At 44.8% G+C, this 15,430-nt stretch overlaps 1 protein-coding gene across 19 annotated transcripts in view; it reads left to right on the forward strand.

Annotated features, from left to right (window-relative positions):
• MACF1 (microtubule actin crosslinking factor 1) overlaps positions 1-15,430 on the forward strand; it is a 292,549-nt gene that overhangs the window by 105,342 nt on the left and 171,777 nt on the right. For 9 of the 19 annotated variants that reach the window (XM_083751563.1, XM_083751572.1, XM_083751574.1 and 6 more), the window contains one exon: positions 2,794-2,886. In XM_083751563.1, coding sequence (XP_083607689.1) covers positions 2,794-2,886 — 93 coding nt within the window. Of the gene's footprint in view, positions 1-2,793; positions 2,887-13,460; positions 14,865-15,430 lie in introns of those variants that run through there. The other 10 variants (XM_083751562.1, XM_083751577.1, XM_083751581.1 and 7 more) reach the window with 5 other exon arrangements.

A 15,430-nucleotide genomic window follows, 5' to 3' on the forward strand; every position in this document is an offset into this window, starting at 1 on the left:
GCCCCACATAGGGATCGAACCTGCAATCTTGGTGACATCAGCACCAGGCTCCATCCTCATTTAATCCGCTGAACAACCCTGTGAGATAGGTTAGGCTGAGAGGCAGTGACCAGCCCCAGGTAACCAAGTGAGCTTCATGGCTGAGTGGGGATTCAAACCCTGGTTTCCCAGGTCCAAATGTGACACTCAAATTACTATACCACAAAGGAAAAGAATTACAGTGGTACCTCAGGTTAAGTACTTAATTAGTTCTGGAGGTCCGTTCTTAACCTGAAACTATTCCTAACCTGAAGCACCACTTTAGCTAATGGGGCCTCCCGCTGCTGCCGCACCGTCGGAGCACGATTTCTGTTCTCATCCTGAAACAAAGTTCTTAACCTGAGGTACTATTTCTGGGTTAGTGGAGTCTGTAACCTGAAGCATATGTAACCTGAAGCGTATGTAACCCGAGGTACCACTGTATATGATGCTGTATTGTCATTTAAAAAATTCCTGTAATTAATAAAAAGTACAATTTTTCTATAAAATTGTCTTCTTGAGTATGTAATAGGGCCACAGGGACCAGACATAGGAACCAGACACACAAACACACCCAAATCTGCTGACAGGACAGCCACTCTTATGGGCCAGGATTTTCAATATGGCCAGTCTATAGTCACACACATATTTCTCAGAGCCTAAGAAGTCTCAAGAAACACCAATTTCAAATTTGCTGTGATCAAAATGCAAGGAGCTGGTGGCTTGTGGTTTCCTTTTTTTATTTTCTCCAACAGTATTTTCTCCAACAGTTTTTGTTGTTTGTTGTTTTTCTGCCGCTAGGATATGCTTGTTCCTTCTTCACAGTAGGGGTCCAGAAATCCCAGACACTCTAGGTGGCGCTGTTGAGCTACATCAGGCTATTGGCATTAGTAGCACCTTGATATAAGAGAAAATGCAAGAATATCATATCAGGAGCAAACACTGAGCAGGCCTATTTTTTAGTGTTAATATTGGCACACGCTATATAGGCATTATGCATTTGAACAGAATTAAAGCATAAAAAGGAGGGAGGGAGAGAACCTGCCTCCTAAAGGCGCCAGGTTGGCCCAGTGAAAGAGAAAAGCCTCCAGAGATGAAAGTGGGGCCTTGGGCCCTTCCTAGTGCGACTCACCATGTCAGAACTCTTTACTTTGAATAGTACTGACTTCAGGGGCTTGCTACCACAATGGCTTTAAAGAGAGCGGACAACTTTTGGAGGAGGATGCCCGGCAACTGCTATTAGTCATGGTAAATAAATGAGGCCTCCATATTCATTTTGGGGAAAATATTTGGGGGAGGTAACAAACAAGTAGAAATTAAATGTATAGCAGCAGTAATACCCAGAAGCATAGCTGTCAACTTTTCCCTTTTCTTGCAAGGAATCCTATTGAAAGGTTCATAAGGGAATTTCCCTTTAAAAAAAGGGAAACGTTGACAGCTATGCCCAGAAGCAGTATTAATACCATAAGGAAGTGGGGTTAGACTTGTTTGAGCGCATATACCTCAGAAGTGTAGAGCTGGGAGGAAGCCCAAGGTTCATCTACTGCAGCTCCCTGCAATGCAAAGGAACAGAGGAACAGAGGATCCCTTGCCATGTATAATAAATATCTATTTATTTTATTTCATAACATTTGTATATAAAAAATACCAAAGCAATAAATTTACGACTAAAAAAATGACAGCCATAATTTAAGACATACAGAAAGTTAGAACTACAATAGAATAGACTAAAATAAATTAACATCTGGATAAGCTAGTCTGGATAAGCTAGTCTGGGGACATGGGTGGCGCTGTGGGTAAAACCTCAGCGCCTAGGACCTGCCGATCGCATGGTCGGCAGTTCAAATCCCCGCAGCGGGGTGCGCTCCTGTCGTTCGGTCCCAGCGCCTGCCAACCTAGCAGTTCGAAAGCACCTTCAGGTGCAAGTAGATAAATAGGGACCGCTTACCAGCGGGAAGGTAAACGGCATTCGATGTGCTGCGCTGGCTCGCCAGAAAAAGCTTGTCACGCTGGCCACGTGACCTGGAAGTGTCTGCGGACAGCGCTGGCTCCCGGCCTATAGAGTGAGATGAGCGCACAACCCTAGAGTCTGGCAAGACTGGCCCAAACGGGCAGGGGTACCTTTACCTTTACCTTTTAAAGCTAGTCTAAATAAGAGAATGCCTTCAGCAAGTGCCAAAAAGAACACAGCGAATGTGACTGCCTGATATCAATAGGCAGGGTTGTTGCCGCCACACTAAATATACTTAATAAATAGTAAAATAATGAATCTACATGCAATTTGTGCAAAGGGTTTCAGGCTGAATCCTCAGCACCTGCAGTTAATATCTTGTACCCAGACAAGGAAAGGCCTTTTCCTGGGACCCTGGAGAGCTGCTGCCAGTCAAAAAAGACTTTACTGAGCTAGATACGCCAATAATCTGGCTCCGTATGAGGCAGCTTCCTGTGCTCATATGCTTGTGGCATGGGTATTGCCATGCTGCCTTCCCTGCTTGTGGTCTTCCTGCAGGCACCTGGGGTTGCATGGACCTCCAGATGGGCTGTCTGCGCCTTTGATCTAAGCCAGCATGATGCCTCCATGGTCCCAAGGCTGTCAACCTTCCCCATCTTGGTGCCTTCCCTGTGTTTTCAGTTACAACTCATCAGCAAGACTGATGGGAGTTGTATTCCAAAACATCAGGAGGGCACCAGGGTGGGGAAGGCTGTCCTAGACAATGAGGCAGCAGCCAGCACTCTCTGCTTTTCACCACATCTTCATGTTTGGTTGCCTTCTAGGTGAAGCTGGTGAACATTCGCAATGACGACATAACGGATGGGAACCCCAAGCTGACACTGGGGCTGATCTGGACCATCATCTTGCACTTCCAGGTAAGAAGTTGGTTTCTCTCATCTTTGAACATCAGACAGAAAGAGATGCATACTGCATCCGGGATCCAGCTCAATTCAACATCTGTAGGGTGAGGTCTGCATTTTATGATGAATCCTGATTGGTCTGTTAGCATATCCTAGTGTCATGGAGACCAGAACGTTAGAGAATATGCAGCTGCTCTCGCTGATTGTTTGCATAATTCATCCATTAATGACTGACCATGTGAGCATGTTACAGGCCTTTTGATCGGCAGTGAAGTAATTGGGAAGGCTGTTGTTTGCTTAGCTGAGCTGGAGATCTTTGGAGTTTTTTTGAGTGCTGGGGATGGAATCCGGAAATTACTGTCTTTGAAGGAGGGATGTTGTGATCCCACATTAATAGGACAGTGTTCCTCGCAAAATAATTTTCTGTAATTAATCCAGGAGGTCACAAAAAATCCTAGGATTTTTGTTCCGCATCTGAGGCAGCTGTGCTTCCTCAGCTTGGTAGATGAGTTTGGATCTCTGCTTAGGGTCTGGACATCTCAATATGTGTGTTGGTGGTTATTTGTTTTTACAAAGTAATTTTGTCATAGGACAGCGATGAGGAGCCTCTGGTCCACCAGATGTTGTTGGACTGCAGTGCCTATCATCCTTAATTGGCTGATGGGAGCTGGAGTCCAACACCTAAAGGGCCAGAGGTTTCCTACCCCTGACATGGGAGAAGGCAAATAATACTATATTCCTAGTGCAGCCATAAGGAGAACATTATTTCCATTTCACAGCTGGACCATGTCTTGCTCAAGGCCACATGCAGAGTCTATGGCGGGGGGGGGGGGGACTGAGCCAAGGTCTTTCCATTTCTCTCCTTTGTCGGCCCATAAATTTGCAAGCAAGTTACATCATGCACATTATTGGCTGCATGCTTTTCAATATTTGGTTGCAAGAAATGGCTATATTTTATAATTGGATGATCCCCACAACACCTGGATGCTGTCAGTTGAGAAGTGCCTTCAGGCATAGCAACTGTTTCATCATGAACTCTGCTGTGATAGAGTGACAGGTGTGTCGCCTTGCTGTTGGTATGCCTGTGTGGTGGTCCTTGTGTGGCAAGGCTGTCAGGAACTCCTATGGGATGCCAATTGGGCCAGGGGACCAGTCATGCCATTCTCTTGAGTAGTTCTGGTAGCTCATGTGTTTCCTGTAGAACTGAGTAAATAGATATATGTCTCCACCCTTTTGTCTGATGGATGTAAGGTTTTCCTCTCTGTGGCATTCTGCTGGGACAGTTGTGCTTTGAGTGCCAGGCCTGACTGGGAGAAATGCTCCCCATGGGATGAACATTGTGCCCTACAATCTGCATACATGGTACTGTTGGCAATCCATCTGCGGACACCTCCTTCCACCCACACTGTCTCCTCCCACCAATGGAAACCTGGTTCACTTTTGCTAGGAAGTGGGGCAAATTTGATGGCAGCTGTGAGTGAGTGAGTGAGTGAGTGAGTGTGCCATTGAATCCAATTTTATCGAAGTAGATGCCCTCCTCATGGCTGTTAGGTGTGGACTAGAAGCCTCTTTTCTTTAAAACACACACACAATTCCTCTTTTTGAAGAAGGCACAGTGCATACCAAAACAAGTGACATCTACACATATACTTCAAATCCTTACTTATTAGATACAGGCCAACATTTTAAACCAAGAAAGAGCCCACAAAGAGTTTGGAAATCCCAGAAACGCTTGGACTTGGAGCTGGAGATTATCACGGATCATTCCGTCTGCCACATTGGGTGTGAAGGAGGATTCGCCCATATTCCCAAGTGTAGAGATCACAACATATTCCCAAGTGTAGAGATCACCCCCTGCAGAAGCTAATCAGATTTGGGTCTGGACAGTGCCTGGAGACCACATTCAGGATTCAGGATGGCAAGGTTATATTCAGGCCTTTAAATTTTTAAGATGAGCCAGTCATTTTTAGTGTCATTCTGCATTGTTTATAATGGTATTTTATAAGGGATATTTATTTATTATTTATTATTTATTTAGAGCATTTGTACCCCACTCTTCATCTCAAAAGGCTCCCAGAGTGGGCTTACAGACAAATCAATTTAAAGGTCATCTGGAGGGCACCAGGCTGCCAAAGGCTGATTTTGAGGTTGTTGGCTTCAAAATCTTACATATACTGCTGGAAAAGGTATTGATTTCCCACCCCACCAAAAAACAACTCCACATTTGATGTGAGGGATCTTTGTTGTCTGCGGACACTAGATGGTGTTGCTGTACAGAGAAAGAAGGGGATGGAAGAGCTGGAGGGGTTGATGGCAGTGGGCCTCTGTGAGCCTGCATTTTTGGTGCACAGGAAGTGCTTCAGGGTCCCTGCTGCTTCACTGACTCTAGATGAGAACAGCTATCAGCCCTGGGGGGCGGGGGGACGACTAGTCAGTGAGAATGAGCTTGGCTAGAGCTTAACAGCTCCCAACTGGAGAGTTTTTCTGGGATATCAGTTGCTTGTTGCAATTCAGCATGAATCCTTTTCTCTCCTTCGCACCCCCCCACAAAACTGGAATTATGGGGATTCTTTTTTGGCAATGTGGCTGTCTTGTGGAGTACCCCAAGGATCAGTATTGGGACCTGTGCTTTTTAGCCTGTGCTTAAACAATCTAGAGTTACAGGTGAGCAGTGAGGTGACCAAGTTTGCTGAAGATACTAAATTTTTCAGGATCGTTAAAACACAAAGAGATAGTGAAGATCTCCAAAAGGGCCTCTCCAAACCGAGTAAACAGGCAGTAAAATGGCAAATGCAATTCAGTGCAAACAAGTGTAAAACGATTCTTAAGCTCACATATATTTTCTCATGGGGTCTGAACTGGCAGTGACAGGCCAAGAATAAAACCTTGGGGTCAGAGTGGCTGGGGCAACCCAGTCAGATGGGTGGGGTACAAATAATAAAATTATTATTATTGCTATTACAAGGTGGTACCTTGGGTTACGAACTTAATTCGTTCCGGAGGTCCGTTCTTAACCTGAAACCATTCTTAACCTGAGGCGCGCTTTCGCTAATGGGGCCTCCCGCTGCCGCCACACCACCAGCACACGATTTCCGTTCTCATCCTGGGGCAAAGTTTGTAACCCGAGGTACTACTTCCAGGTTAGCGGAGTTTGTAACCCGAAGTGTTTGTAACCCAAGGTGTTTGTAACCCGAGGTACCACTGTATTATTATTATTATTATTATTATTAGATTAGATAGCTAGAAGAAGACATAAACCTCGTGTGTTGCTGAACAAATCTGTGGTGTAGCCCCATTTGGAATACCGTGTACAGCTCCGGTCACCTCAGCTCAAAAGAGCATATTGCAGAGTTGGAAAAGTTTTAGAGAAGGGCAACCAAAATAGTCAGGGGGTGCAGCGACTCCCCTAAGAAGAAAGCTTACAGTACTTGGGACTTCTTAGTTTAGAGAAAAGGCGAGTACAAGGTGACATGATAGAAGTTTATAAAATTATGCCATGGCATTGAGAATGTGGATAGAGAAAAGTTTTTCTCCCTCTCATAATACTAGATCTTAATCATGTAGTAGCTAACAGTTGCAGGGAGAAGGTGGGCCAAAGCTGAAAACGAGCTCAGATTTGCAGATGACACCAACTAGGAGGGGTAGCTAATGCTGCAGAAGTCAGAGTTGAGATTCAAGATGACCTTAACGGATTGGAGAACTGGGCTCAAACTAACAACATGAATCTCAGTAGGGACAAGTATAAGGTTCTGCACTTAGGCAGGAAGAACCAGCTTCACAAATATGAGATGGGGGATACCTGGCTTGCCAGTAGGACATGCCAAAAGGATCTAGGGGTCTTAGCAGGCCACAAGCTGAACATTAGTTAACAGTGTGACGCAGCAGCAAAAAAAGCTAATGCTATTCTAGGCTGCATCAACAGAAGCATAGTGTCCCAATCCTGCTCTCTTCTGCCTTGGTTGGACCACATCTGGAATACTGTGTCCAGTTCTGGGCATCACAGTTTAAGAAGGATGTTGACAAGCTGGAACATATGCAGAGGAGGGTGACCAAGATGATAGAGGGTCTGGAAACTAAGTCTTATGAGGAATGCTTGAGGGAGTTGGGTATGTTTAGCCTGGATAAGAGGAAACCATCTTCAAATATCTATTTGCAGCCATTGTTGCCTTGTTCACAGCCTTCTGTTTCGGCTTGTGGGTGGATGAGGGGAACCATCAGCTTTATCCAAGCACAGGCAACTGGTCTGCTAGTCCCTCTTTGCCACTCTGTGTTGGCCCTTTCATCACCGACTAGTGTTGTGCTGGAAGACTTTTGTCCCAGTCCAGCTTCTGTTGGGGAAAGCTAAATTAGGAGTAGTTGGGTCAGAATGCCAATGGGGCTGAGCATCTGAATGGGCATCTAATTGAAAGTAATGCAATGTGCATTGTGAGGTACTGGAGGGCAAATAATATCTCCATCTGTAGAGAGAGTGGCTTGGCAAAGTATATCACTCCCGACCAATGGCAAAGTCAGTTAGTTGTAAATATACGGATGAAAGAAGACAGAAACAGATTTATTTATTTTAAAGGGACATCCTTTATTTGTGTAATGTGAAATCTTGCTCTAATATGTTAATAAAATTACTCCTCAACACTACTTTGACAAGCATATTGTGATATTTTTCTTGAAAGAGAGAAAGAAATGAACACCATGTGGATAGACAGGTAGTACATCTGAACACTCCCAAACCTTGTCCTGACACAATTGGCCTACCCTTTTTTCTTGCCACCCTTTACTGTGAAATCCCAGAACAGGTCACAACAATTTAAAAACACAATATCAAGACCAGTTGAAACAGATTACAAAAAAGAGAACAGGGTTGGTCTTAAAATATATTTATCAGTTGCATCTTCAGCATACAACAAAAACTACGTAATATATAATATCTGACAGTTCATTGTTCATGCATGTGCTGAAGCAAGATCTTGCTTATTATCAAAAGCTTTTGCTGCCATAAATGTATTAGTTTTTAAAGAGTGCCTTTTGATGGAAAGGCAGGAAACAAATTTAGCAAAACAGGACTCTCGGGCTCTATAATTTCATGCTGGACTCTGTATCACAAAGCATCCCCTTCCCCTTTCCAGGGTTTTCAAGACTGTATGCCAACGCCTTTGCTGTTGGGGTGCGGTACAGTACAGTCTTTCTACACCTTGTAATTGGAAGAATATTATTTGCAACATTTGAAATTTGGTGCTTCAGGCATTTACTCTCAGCATGCATCCAGTGCTTTTTTTGGTAGCAGAACAGCACATATAGACCAAATGGAGTCCCTCTTAAATTAATTTGTCTCCAATTAATATCCCACACAGATCCTGTTCTGAAATAATTATTATTTATTTATATGTATGTATGTATGTATGTATATCCTGCCTTTCTCCTGAGCTGGAATTCAAGGTGGCTTATGCATTTAAAAGCATTACAAAGTAAGAAAAATGAACCACTTAAAAACAGTAATTAAGATACATCATAACAGAAATTCACCCCCACTTATCATTACACCCAATTCACCACTACAGTAATACCTCCATGAACGTCCGCCTCGTCTACCGTCCATTCCAGCGAACATCTGCGGCAAACCTGGAAGTACCAGAACGGGTTACTTCCGGGTTTGCCACTCGTGCATGCACAGAAGCGCTAAATCGTGCTTTGCGCATGCACAGAAGTGCAAACCGCTCTGCGCGCGTGCACAGATGCTTTGCCCTGCGTCCTTTTCGGCTATCAGTCTAGGCTCTGGAACTGATCCCGGCCACAAAACAAGGTACTACTGTAAATATATATATATTATTCCCCAAATTAATATCCTACCCACGAGGTGCTCTGGGAGCTTTTTAAAATCCACCCTTCCCTTTTCATCATTTAAAAAACCAACGCCTTTGCCATGTCATTGCAACAGCACCATGTGGTGGTATAGGATATGTTCCATTGAACTTAGTGGGGTCAGAGTGTGGGCAAATGCTCTTCCCCCAAATTGTCAGAAGTGCATGGAGCCTCTGAAGATAGTAGATGCTTCTTCACTCCTCCTCCCAAAGGTCCCCCTGCCAACCTATCCATCCCCTTGCCTTTTCCTTCTCTCATTCTATCTGGGACACCCCACACTGACAACTCATAATAAACTACACTTCCAAGATTTCTTTGAGGGAAACCATTACTTTTGACAGGGGTATCCTAGTGTTTTAGATGTATGGTGCAAATATGGCCTGAGTTCAAAATGTGGCATTGCAGCCCTGCTGCATTTGGGGGTCCCCTTTCTCATTCCACTTCGAGGGGCCCTGAACTTCTGCCCCAAAGTCCTGCCCCTGACAGTGCTGCCGGTCTTATGTGCAAGAAGGGCCCCTTCATAGGGGTCTTCCCCTCAACTCTCTGCCAGAGTTTCTGCCCTCTTTCAAGTTGTTCATCAGGCTCCCACAGAGGCTCAGAATTGCCCTGCCTCCCTCAGTCAGGTTGGCCAGAGGCATGAAGGATCTGAATTCCTATTGGGTAATGCTGTTGCCATGGCAACAGTGTGGGGGGGGACAGCAGAAGGAAGATGGGGATGGCATCGCTTGCTTGCTACTCTTGAGCAGCTTGAGAAAGGCAGCAGAGTGCAGTGCTGCATGGGTGCCAGGGAATATTTTTGTGGGTACATCATGGCCCACGGGTGATGTGTTGGGGAGCCAAGCTTGGATCCCTGACTTGTTTAGACTGCTTGGTTTTGAACTGCATTCTTGTATTGCATCCTTTTCCAAATAGAAGCCCCCCCCCCCCGCCACCTTGCTTTACCTCAGTGTGGAGGCCAACGTTGTACGCCATTGCTATAGGTGCTACATAATACATTTTGTAAGCATTTGTAAAAACTCCGTCTTCCAGTGTGGCAGCAACTGCACTTTGGAATTCCCTGCCTATTGAGATCAAGCAGGCTTCTTCACTGTACCTTTTTTCGGGCCCTGCTAAAAGTGTTCTTGTTTCAGCAAGATGCTTAGGAAGTTGAGGTAATTTTAATCGCTTAGTAGTATTTAATTTTTGCATGTTTTAAAGTATAGTTGTTAATTTTTCTTGATGTTATTGTGTGTTTTTGAAAACTGCTTTGAGGTCGTTTTTTCAGTTAAGTGGTATATAAATTTTATGAAACAAAGAAATAAAATAAATCTCATATTAAGCAGCTCTCTTGCCCACTTCACTTTGGCCCTACCTGTTATATTTTCATTTCTGGGTTGGGTTGCGCTGAGTAGAGTGAATAAGGAAGGACGACTGGAAGGATGGAATTGATATTATTATTATTATTATTATTATTATTATTATTATTATATCCTACCTTTTACCCCAGACCAGATGGCTTCGTGGCTTATAGATAAAAATGCACAATAGATAAAATACAAAAAGCTAAACACATATAAAAGATAATCATTAAAAAGTAATTATACATATTATAGGTATTATAGTATGTATTAAAGGTATTTCTTAACTGCCCTGTTGTGACCCATATTCTGTTGATGTTTCACTGTTGTTGTGATTATTGAGGCTATTTATTTGTTTTTCCCTCCCAGCCCCCTTTCTCTGTAAGTCACCTGGAGACTATTTTTTGGATTAGGTGATTAATACACCACACCACATCAAATAAGTAGCCATCTGTGCCCCCAGACATGGAATTTGCCATGTAACTTCCCCTTATATTTACCATTTGGTGCCCACAAAAATGAAAGTGACATTTAAAATATGGGCTCCTAATGCTAATGCACGTTGCTGTGTCCCTGTGAGCTAGATGCACATAATAAGTGATTCTTTACAATGTTGAAGCTCTTGTTCATTTTGGGGTATGGCTTTTGGCATATTTATCTGGTTTTGCTCTGTCCATACCACATAAGAGCTGCCCTGGCTGGGAAGATCCAATTCACCTGAATGACCACCTGAAATTTGGCACATAATGCACTGAAAGCTTTGTGGGGTGGGTGGTACAATTTTATCACTCCGTTTATTTATTTGAAGCATTCTTTTTAAAATTAGTGCTAACACTTTTCTGGCTTTTTTCTTTTCTTTTCTTTTAATAGTGAAATACCACTTAAATAAGAGTACCAGAACACTATAATGGTAATTATAAAAAAGGAGACGATTTAAAAAAACCTTTCCAGTCATTGTCTTTCTAGCTAATGTGGTTAACAATTGTGACTAGAAAGTCTCCCATCCTTAAAAAAAAAGCAAAAAAAAAAAAGCCGTATATGATTATAGTATTCCTCAACCACAACACACTTTCATTTACATGGAATGTTATCAATATTTTAAAATATTTATAGCAGGAAAAGCATGTTAATGCTAATGAAAAGATCAATAAAACAAATAAACAGGGTGATTAAACTTTGCAGTGGGTGCTATTTTAAGGGTAGCCTTCTTCAGTCTGGTGCCCTCCATCTGCTTTAGACTGCAGTTCCTGTGGCTGGTGGGAGTTGAATGTGCTGGAGGTGAATGTGCCGAGCTGTGGTAGATTCATGTCTCCTTTAAGTCACTGCCCACATCAAAATCCCACCCTTTAAAAAAGACAGAAGAGGATCACCAGGGTATTTTGCTTATGTCAAGCTTGTGCTTCTGTTCTGGAAACTCACTATGGATTTTCTGTAATCTGAGGGTGCTCCCAGATGGGTGATTTTTGTGGAATGGGTGTTCCTCATGCATGCCAGTTATACCCAGCACAATGCTGTTGAATCAAATGCCAGCCCATATCTGCACTCCCATCCCATTTAACCTGGATTTACTGGAAATTTGATGTCAATGGTCTGTTGTCTGCAGACCATTTTCTATATCTCAAATGACGTGTTGATAAATTAAGCACCTACCTGGTAGCACACTAAGAAATGACAGTAGACCCAAAAAGAAAATGCAGGGTGACAATCACCAGGATGGTGGCATAGTGTGGATGCACCATAAAAAATAAATGATTGACACATGGCAATTTTGCACATCACTTAGTATGGAAGCACCCTGGACAGACATAGAGGTGTTCCCCCCACTTATACACAATCCACTAGTTCGCAACCGTGTATATGTGTGATGCTGGGTAATAAATAAATGATTTAATTAAACCCGGAAATGGTGGGAGAGAACTGGAGATTCCTCAAGGCTTGTGAGCAGACCCTCCCCAGAGCCCAGAGAGGACATCAGTGAGGGCTGAGGAAGCCCCAAAGAAACTGGAGGCGCAGCGGGGCTTTGCTTAGGCTGCTCAGCCTCCCTCCCTAACAGCTGTTGCGCGGCCACTGCTGTCACTTTTCCGTTCATCCTCCAACCTCCAGATGGCCCCAGAGCTTTAATTCTAGTTGTGGATATTTTTGGATCCAGTATTTTTGATATCAATTGGCTGTAACCACTTCGCAAGTGGGGGGACACCTGTAGACTTTCAAAACTAGGGTAGAGACTGATATGAGGCCTCCTTCCTCATATTTAATTTACCACTTAACTCTCACAAGTGGTAAATTTCTAAAGCGATAGGTGCTGGAATTCTACATTCTGTCCCAGAAGGCATTCCCCCCTAATCTTGGAGTATTTATTTTATTTATTTAAAATATTTATACGCTGCTTAATATTTGAGAATGTCGTAGCAGACTAAAGAAGACTAACAGCAGCAGCAGCAATAGTAAAATACAATAATACTCTTTCTAATATCCACAGTGATCAAGCAAATGCATCAACCACTATCAGTCATCAGAGAATGCCTGGGGGAAATAGGGAGGTAGGGAGGTGTTTAGCATGTGCCAGATGAATAAAGGATAGTTCTGCAGGGGATGTTGTGCATTTTGGGGATGGGATGTATTTAGGCAGTAGGTGAAGCTGAAATGGCAGTCCTGACTGGGGCTGATGGGCATTGTAGTCCAGAATATATGGAGGGCACCAGGTTGTCAAAACCTGGTGCAATGGATGCTGCTTTGATCATCCAGGGACACCTTCTTGTTAAACAGTCAGCATCCCTCCTTGACTTCTGGACATCCCAAAAACCTTACCTTCAGATTCATGACCAAGAGAGATTGTAAAATAATGTTTACCGTGACGATTTTCAGGGATAGATGCAAGTTTCAAATGCCTGGCTATCAAATATTATAGGTGTAACTGAGCTGGAGAGTCCTCCCCCCGCCTCAGACACCTCTTTCCAGCTTTCATAATGTGTATCTCCACAAATCCCTAGGTTGTTATTGCTCAAATTTCTCTTTTCTGTATCGAACGCAGCAGCAGCTCTGGGCATTCTCTTAGTATGCACAGTGTGTTTGTCTCCTCCTGGGATTTTTCTTTTTATGTCTCTCTGCCCCCCCCCTCTTTAAATGCTACCTTCTCTCAGCTCAATATCTTTGTTGTTGCTGCTGTTTTGCTTTTTTCTGCTTTCTGTTTTTTAAAAAAACTTTGCTCCCTGATTTCCATCTATCTGTCTTCGTGCCACACCCCTCACCAGCTTCTCTCCCCCCCCCCCCCTCCTGCTCGCTCCCTCCTGCTGCCACCTCCCAGCCTCTGTCTGGCTCTCCGCTTTCTGTTTGCCTTACGGAGGGTAGCACTCCCATTACCTCATATTTGGAGAGAGGAAGCTGCAGCCAATCGGGGCTCCGTCTGCTTTTAGGTCAAGTGATTTCTGAACTGCAGTGAGATGCTTCGAATGTGTCTTCCTCCAGCTCCCAGCCTTGTAAGATGGCTGTCTGAAAACGGCAGCAGCTAGAAAGGGAGAATCTTGGTCTGTGTGCGTGTATGTATGAGTGTGCCTGCAGTAGTGGTGTTTTTTGTTTTTTTTAATGTGCATCTAATCTGATGAAGCGGCGGTCAGGATTTATCCAGGAGCCTGGTGCCAGCTTAGCTGCATTGTCACTGGTGTCTTGCGCACCAGGGAGATGGGGAATACTCTGGGTTGTGTTAAAGAGCCGAAAGATCAAGCTGGGGAGGCAGGGAATGCTCCCCTCTCCCCCAGAAGGAAAGCCCGCTTCAAACGGAAGAAGAAAGGGAAAAAGAGGACAGTGCCAGAAAGCGCTGATCTGGTGGCAGAGGGACCTTCTGCAGGGACCGAGATTGCTGAAGAGAAGGAAGAGGAGGCAGCGGCAGTGAAGTTCAGCGCCTCTTCCCTGCGGGAGGAGGATGGAGAAGACCTTGCCGAGGGCTTACATCAAAGCCTTGCCCCATATGGGGAGGCTTGCCCCACTTTGGAGCCAGAGGGGCTGGAGCAAGCGCATGTTGTGCAGGTGAGGGAGAGGTTCCAAGGGAGGCTTGAGAAAGCTGACCTAGTGACAGAAAATGCCTCCTCTGTCTGCGGGAGCCCAGGGGACTTTCTGGAGGAGGGCACCACCGTCATTGCCCGCCTGTTCGACAACCCAGCAGAGCAAAACCGCGAGAAGGTGGCGAGTCAGCTGGTTGCCTTTCAGAGGCTGGGATCTGGCAACAGCCGAGCCATTCTGGTGCCTTTGCAAAGGGAGGCTTTGGGTAAAGGACCCACAGAGAGTGACACGGGCACTGTGGTGGTGTGCAGGTCTTGGGAGCAACCAAAGTTGGAAACTCCAGCAACTGTGGTGGAAGAAGCTCATGGGACCTGGAACAGTGCGGAAGGGAATGAAAGTTTATCAAGTGCCACATGGGCTACTTCTTGGACGGTGGAGAAGGGCACAATCTCGGAGCTGTCCACCCCATCGCCTTTGGTGGATCTGGTGGAGACTGATGGCACAGAGAAGCCTGAGCAGACACCATTTTTGCAAGAACCACCTGTTGGCAAGGGAGGGGACAATAGCTGGGTGAAATTGCCTCCCTCCCAAAGCAAGTCTTCCTTCAGTGGGTCAACCTCCAGCACCTTCCTGCGCTCCTCAGGATATGGGAGCGACTCAACCCACCACCAGCAAGTCAAGATGCCAGGGACTGAGAGGACCTCTCTGTTGCTCTGTGGAGGTTGCCCCACTTCCTCTGTGGGAGGAGAAGGCCCTAAATGGCAGATGACTGCAAATGAGAAGATTAGCCCAGCTGAAAGAGGGGTCAGTGTGGGTTTATTTTCTCTTCCTCTTTGGGATCTGGGAGGGTTATGCGTGCCAGGAACAGCAGTCTTACATGGTGGTACTTCCTGATGGGAAAAGTCCTGGGACTTGAGTTGTCCTGGAAGCCCCACCCCCCTGGTCTTGGGAGCCCCACCCCCTATTTCAAGGCTTGTAAACAGGCTGCTTTGCCTGGGGTTTGTAAAAATTGCTTCCAAGTGAGCACACCGGGCAGCCTTTGTATATTGGAAGAGATCCCACCATCCCACCCACTGCTCTGGCCATCAGTGATGTATAATTTTAAAAACGTAGGTTAATAAAGGAAGCCGTGGACTAAGTTGCAAAGCTGTTCCAATTCCCAGCTGCCTAGAATTGGTTATAGGTGAGAAGTCTTGAGGGAAACCAGTAAGTGTTAAGGAAAATGCACTCCATACATGTGCAGGGAAGCTCTTTTGTCTCTTTTGTTTAGTCCCAGAGTTCAGACCTGGTGTGGGAAAAGAGACTCTGGCTCAGAGTAATCCCCTTCCTCTCCCGGAGCTTGTAGATTTGTACCTTTATTGTAATGTATA

Source organism: Podarcis gaigeae (assembly GCF_964106915.1).
Source record: "Podarcis gaigeae genome assembly, chromosome: 8".
Lineage (NCBI taxonomy): Eukaryota > Metazoa > Chordata > Lepidosauria > Squamata > Lacertidae > Podarcis > Podarcis gaigeae.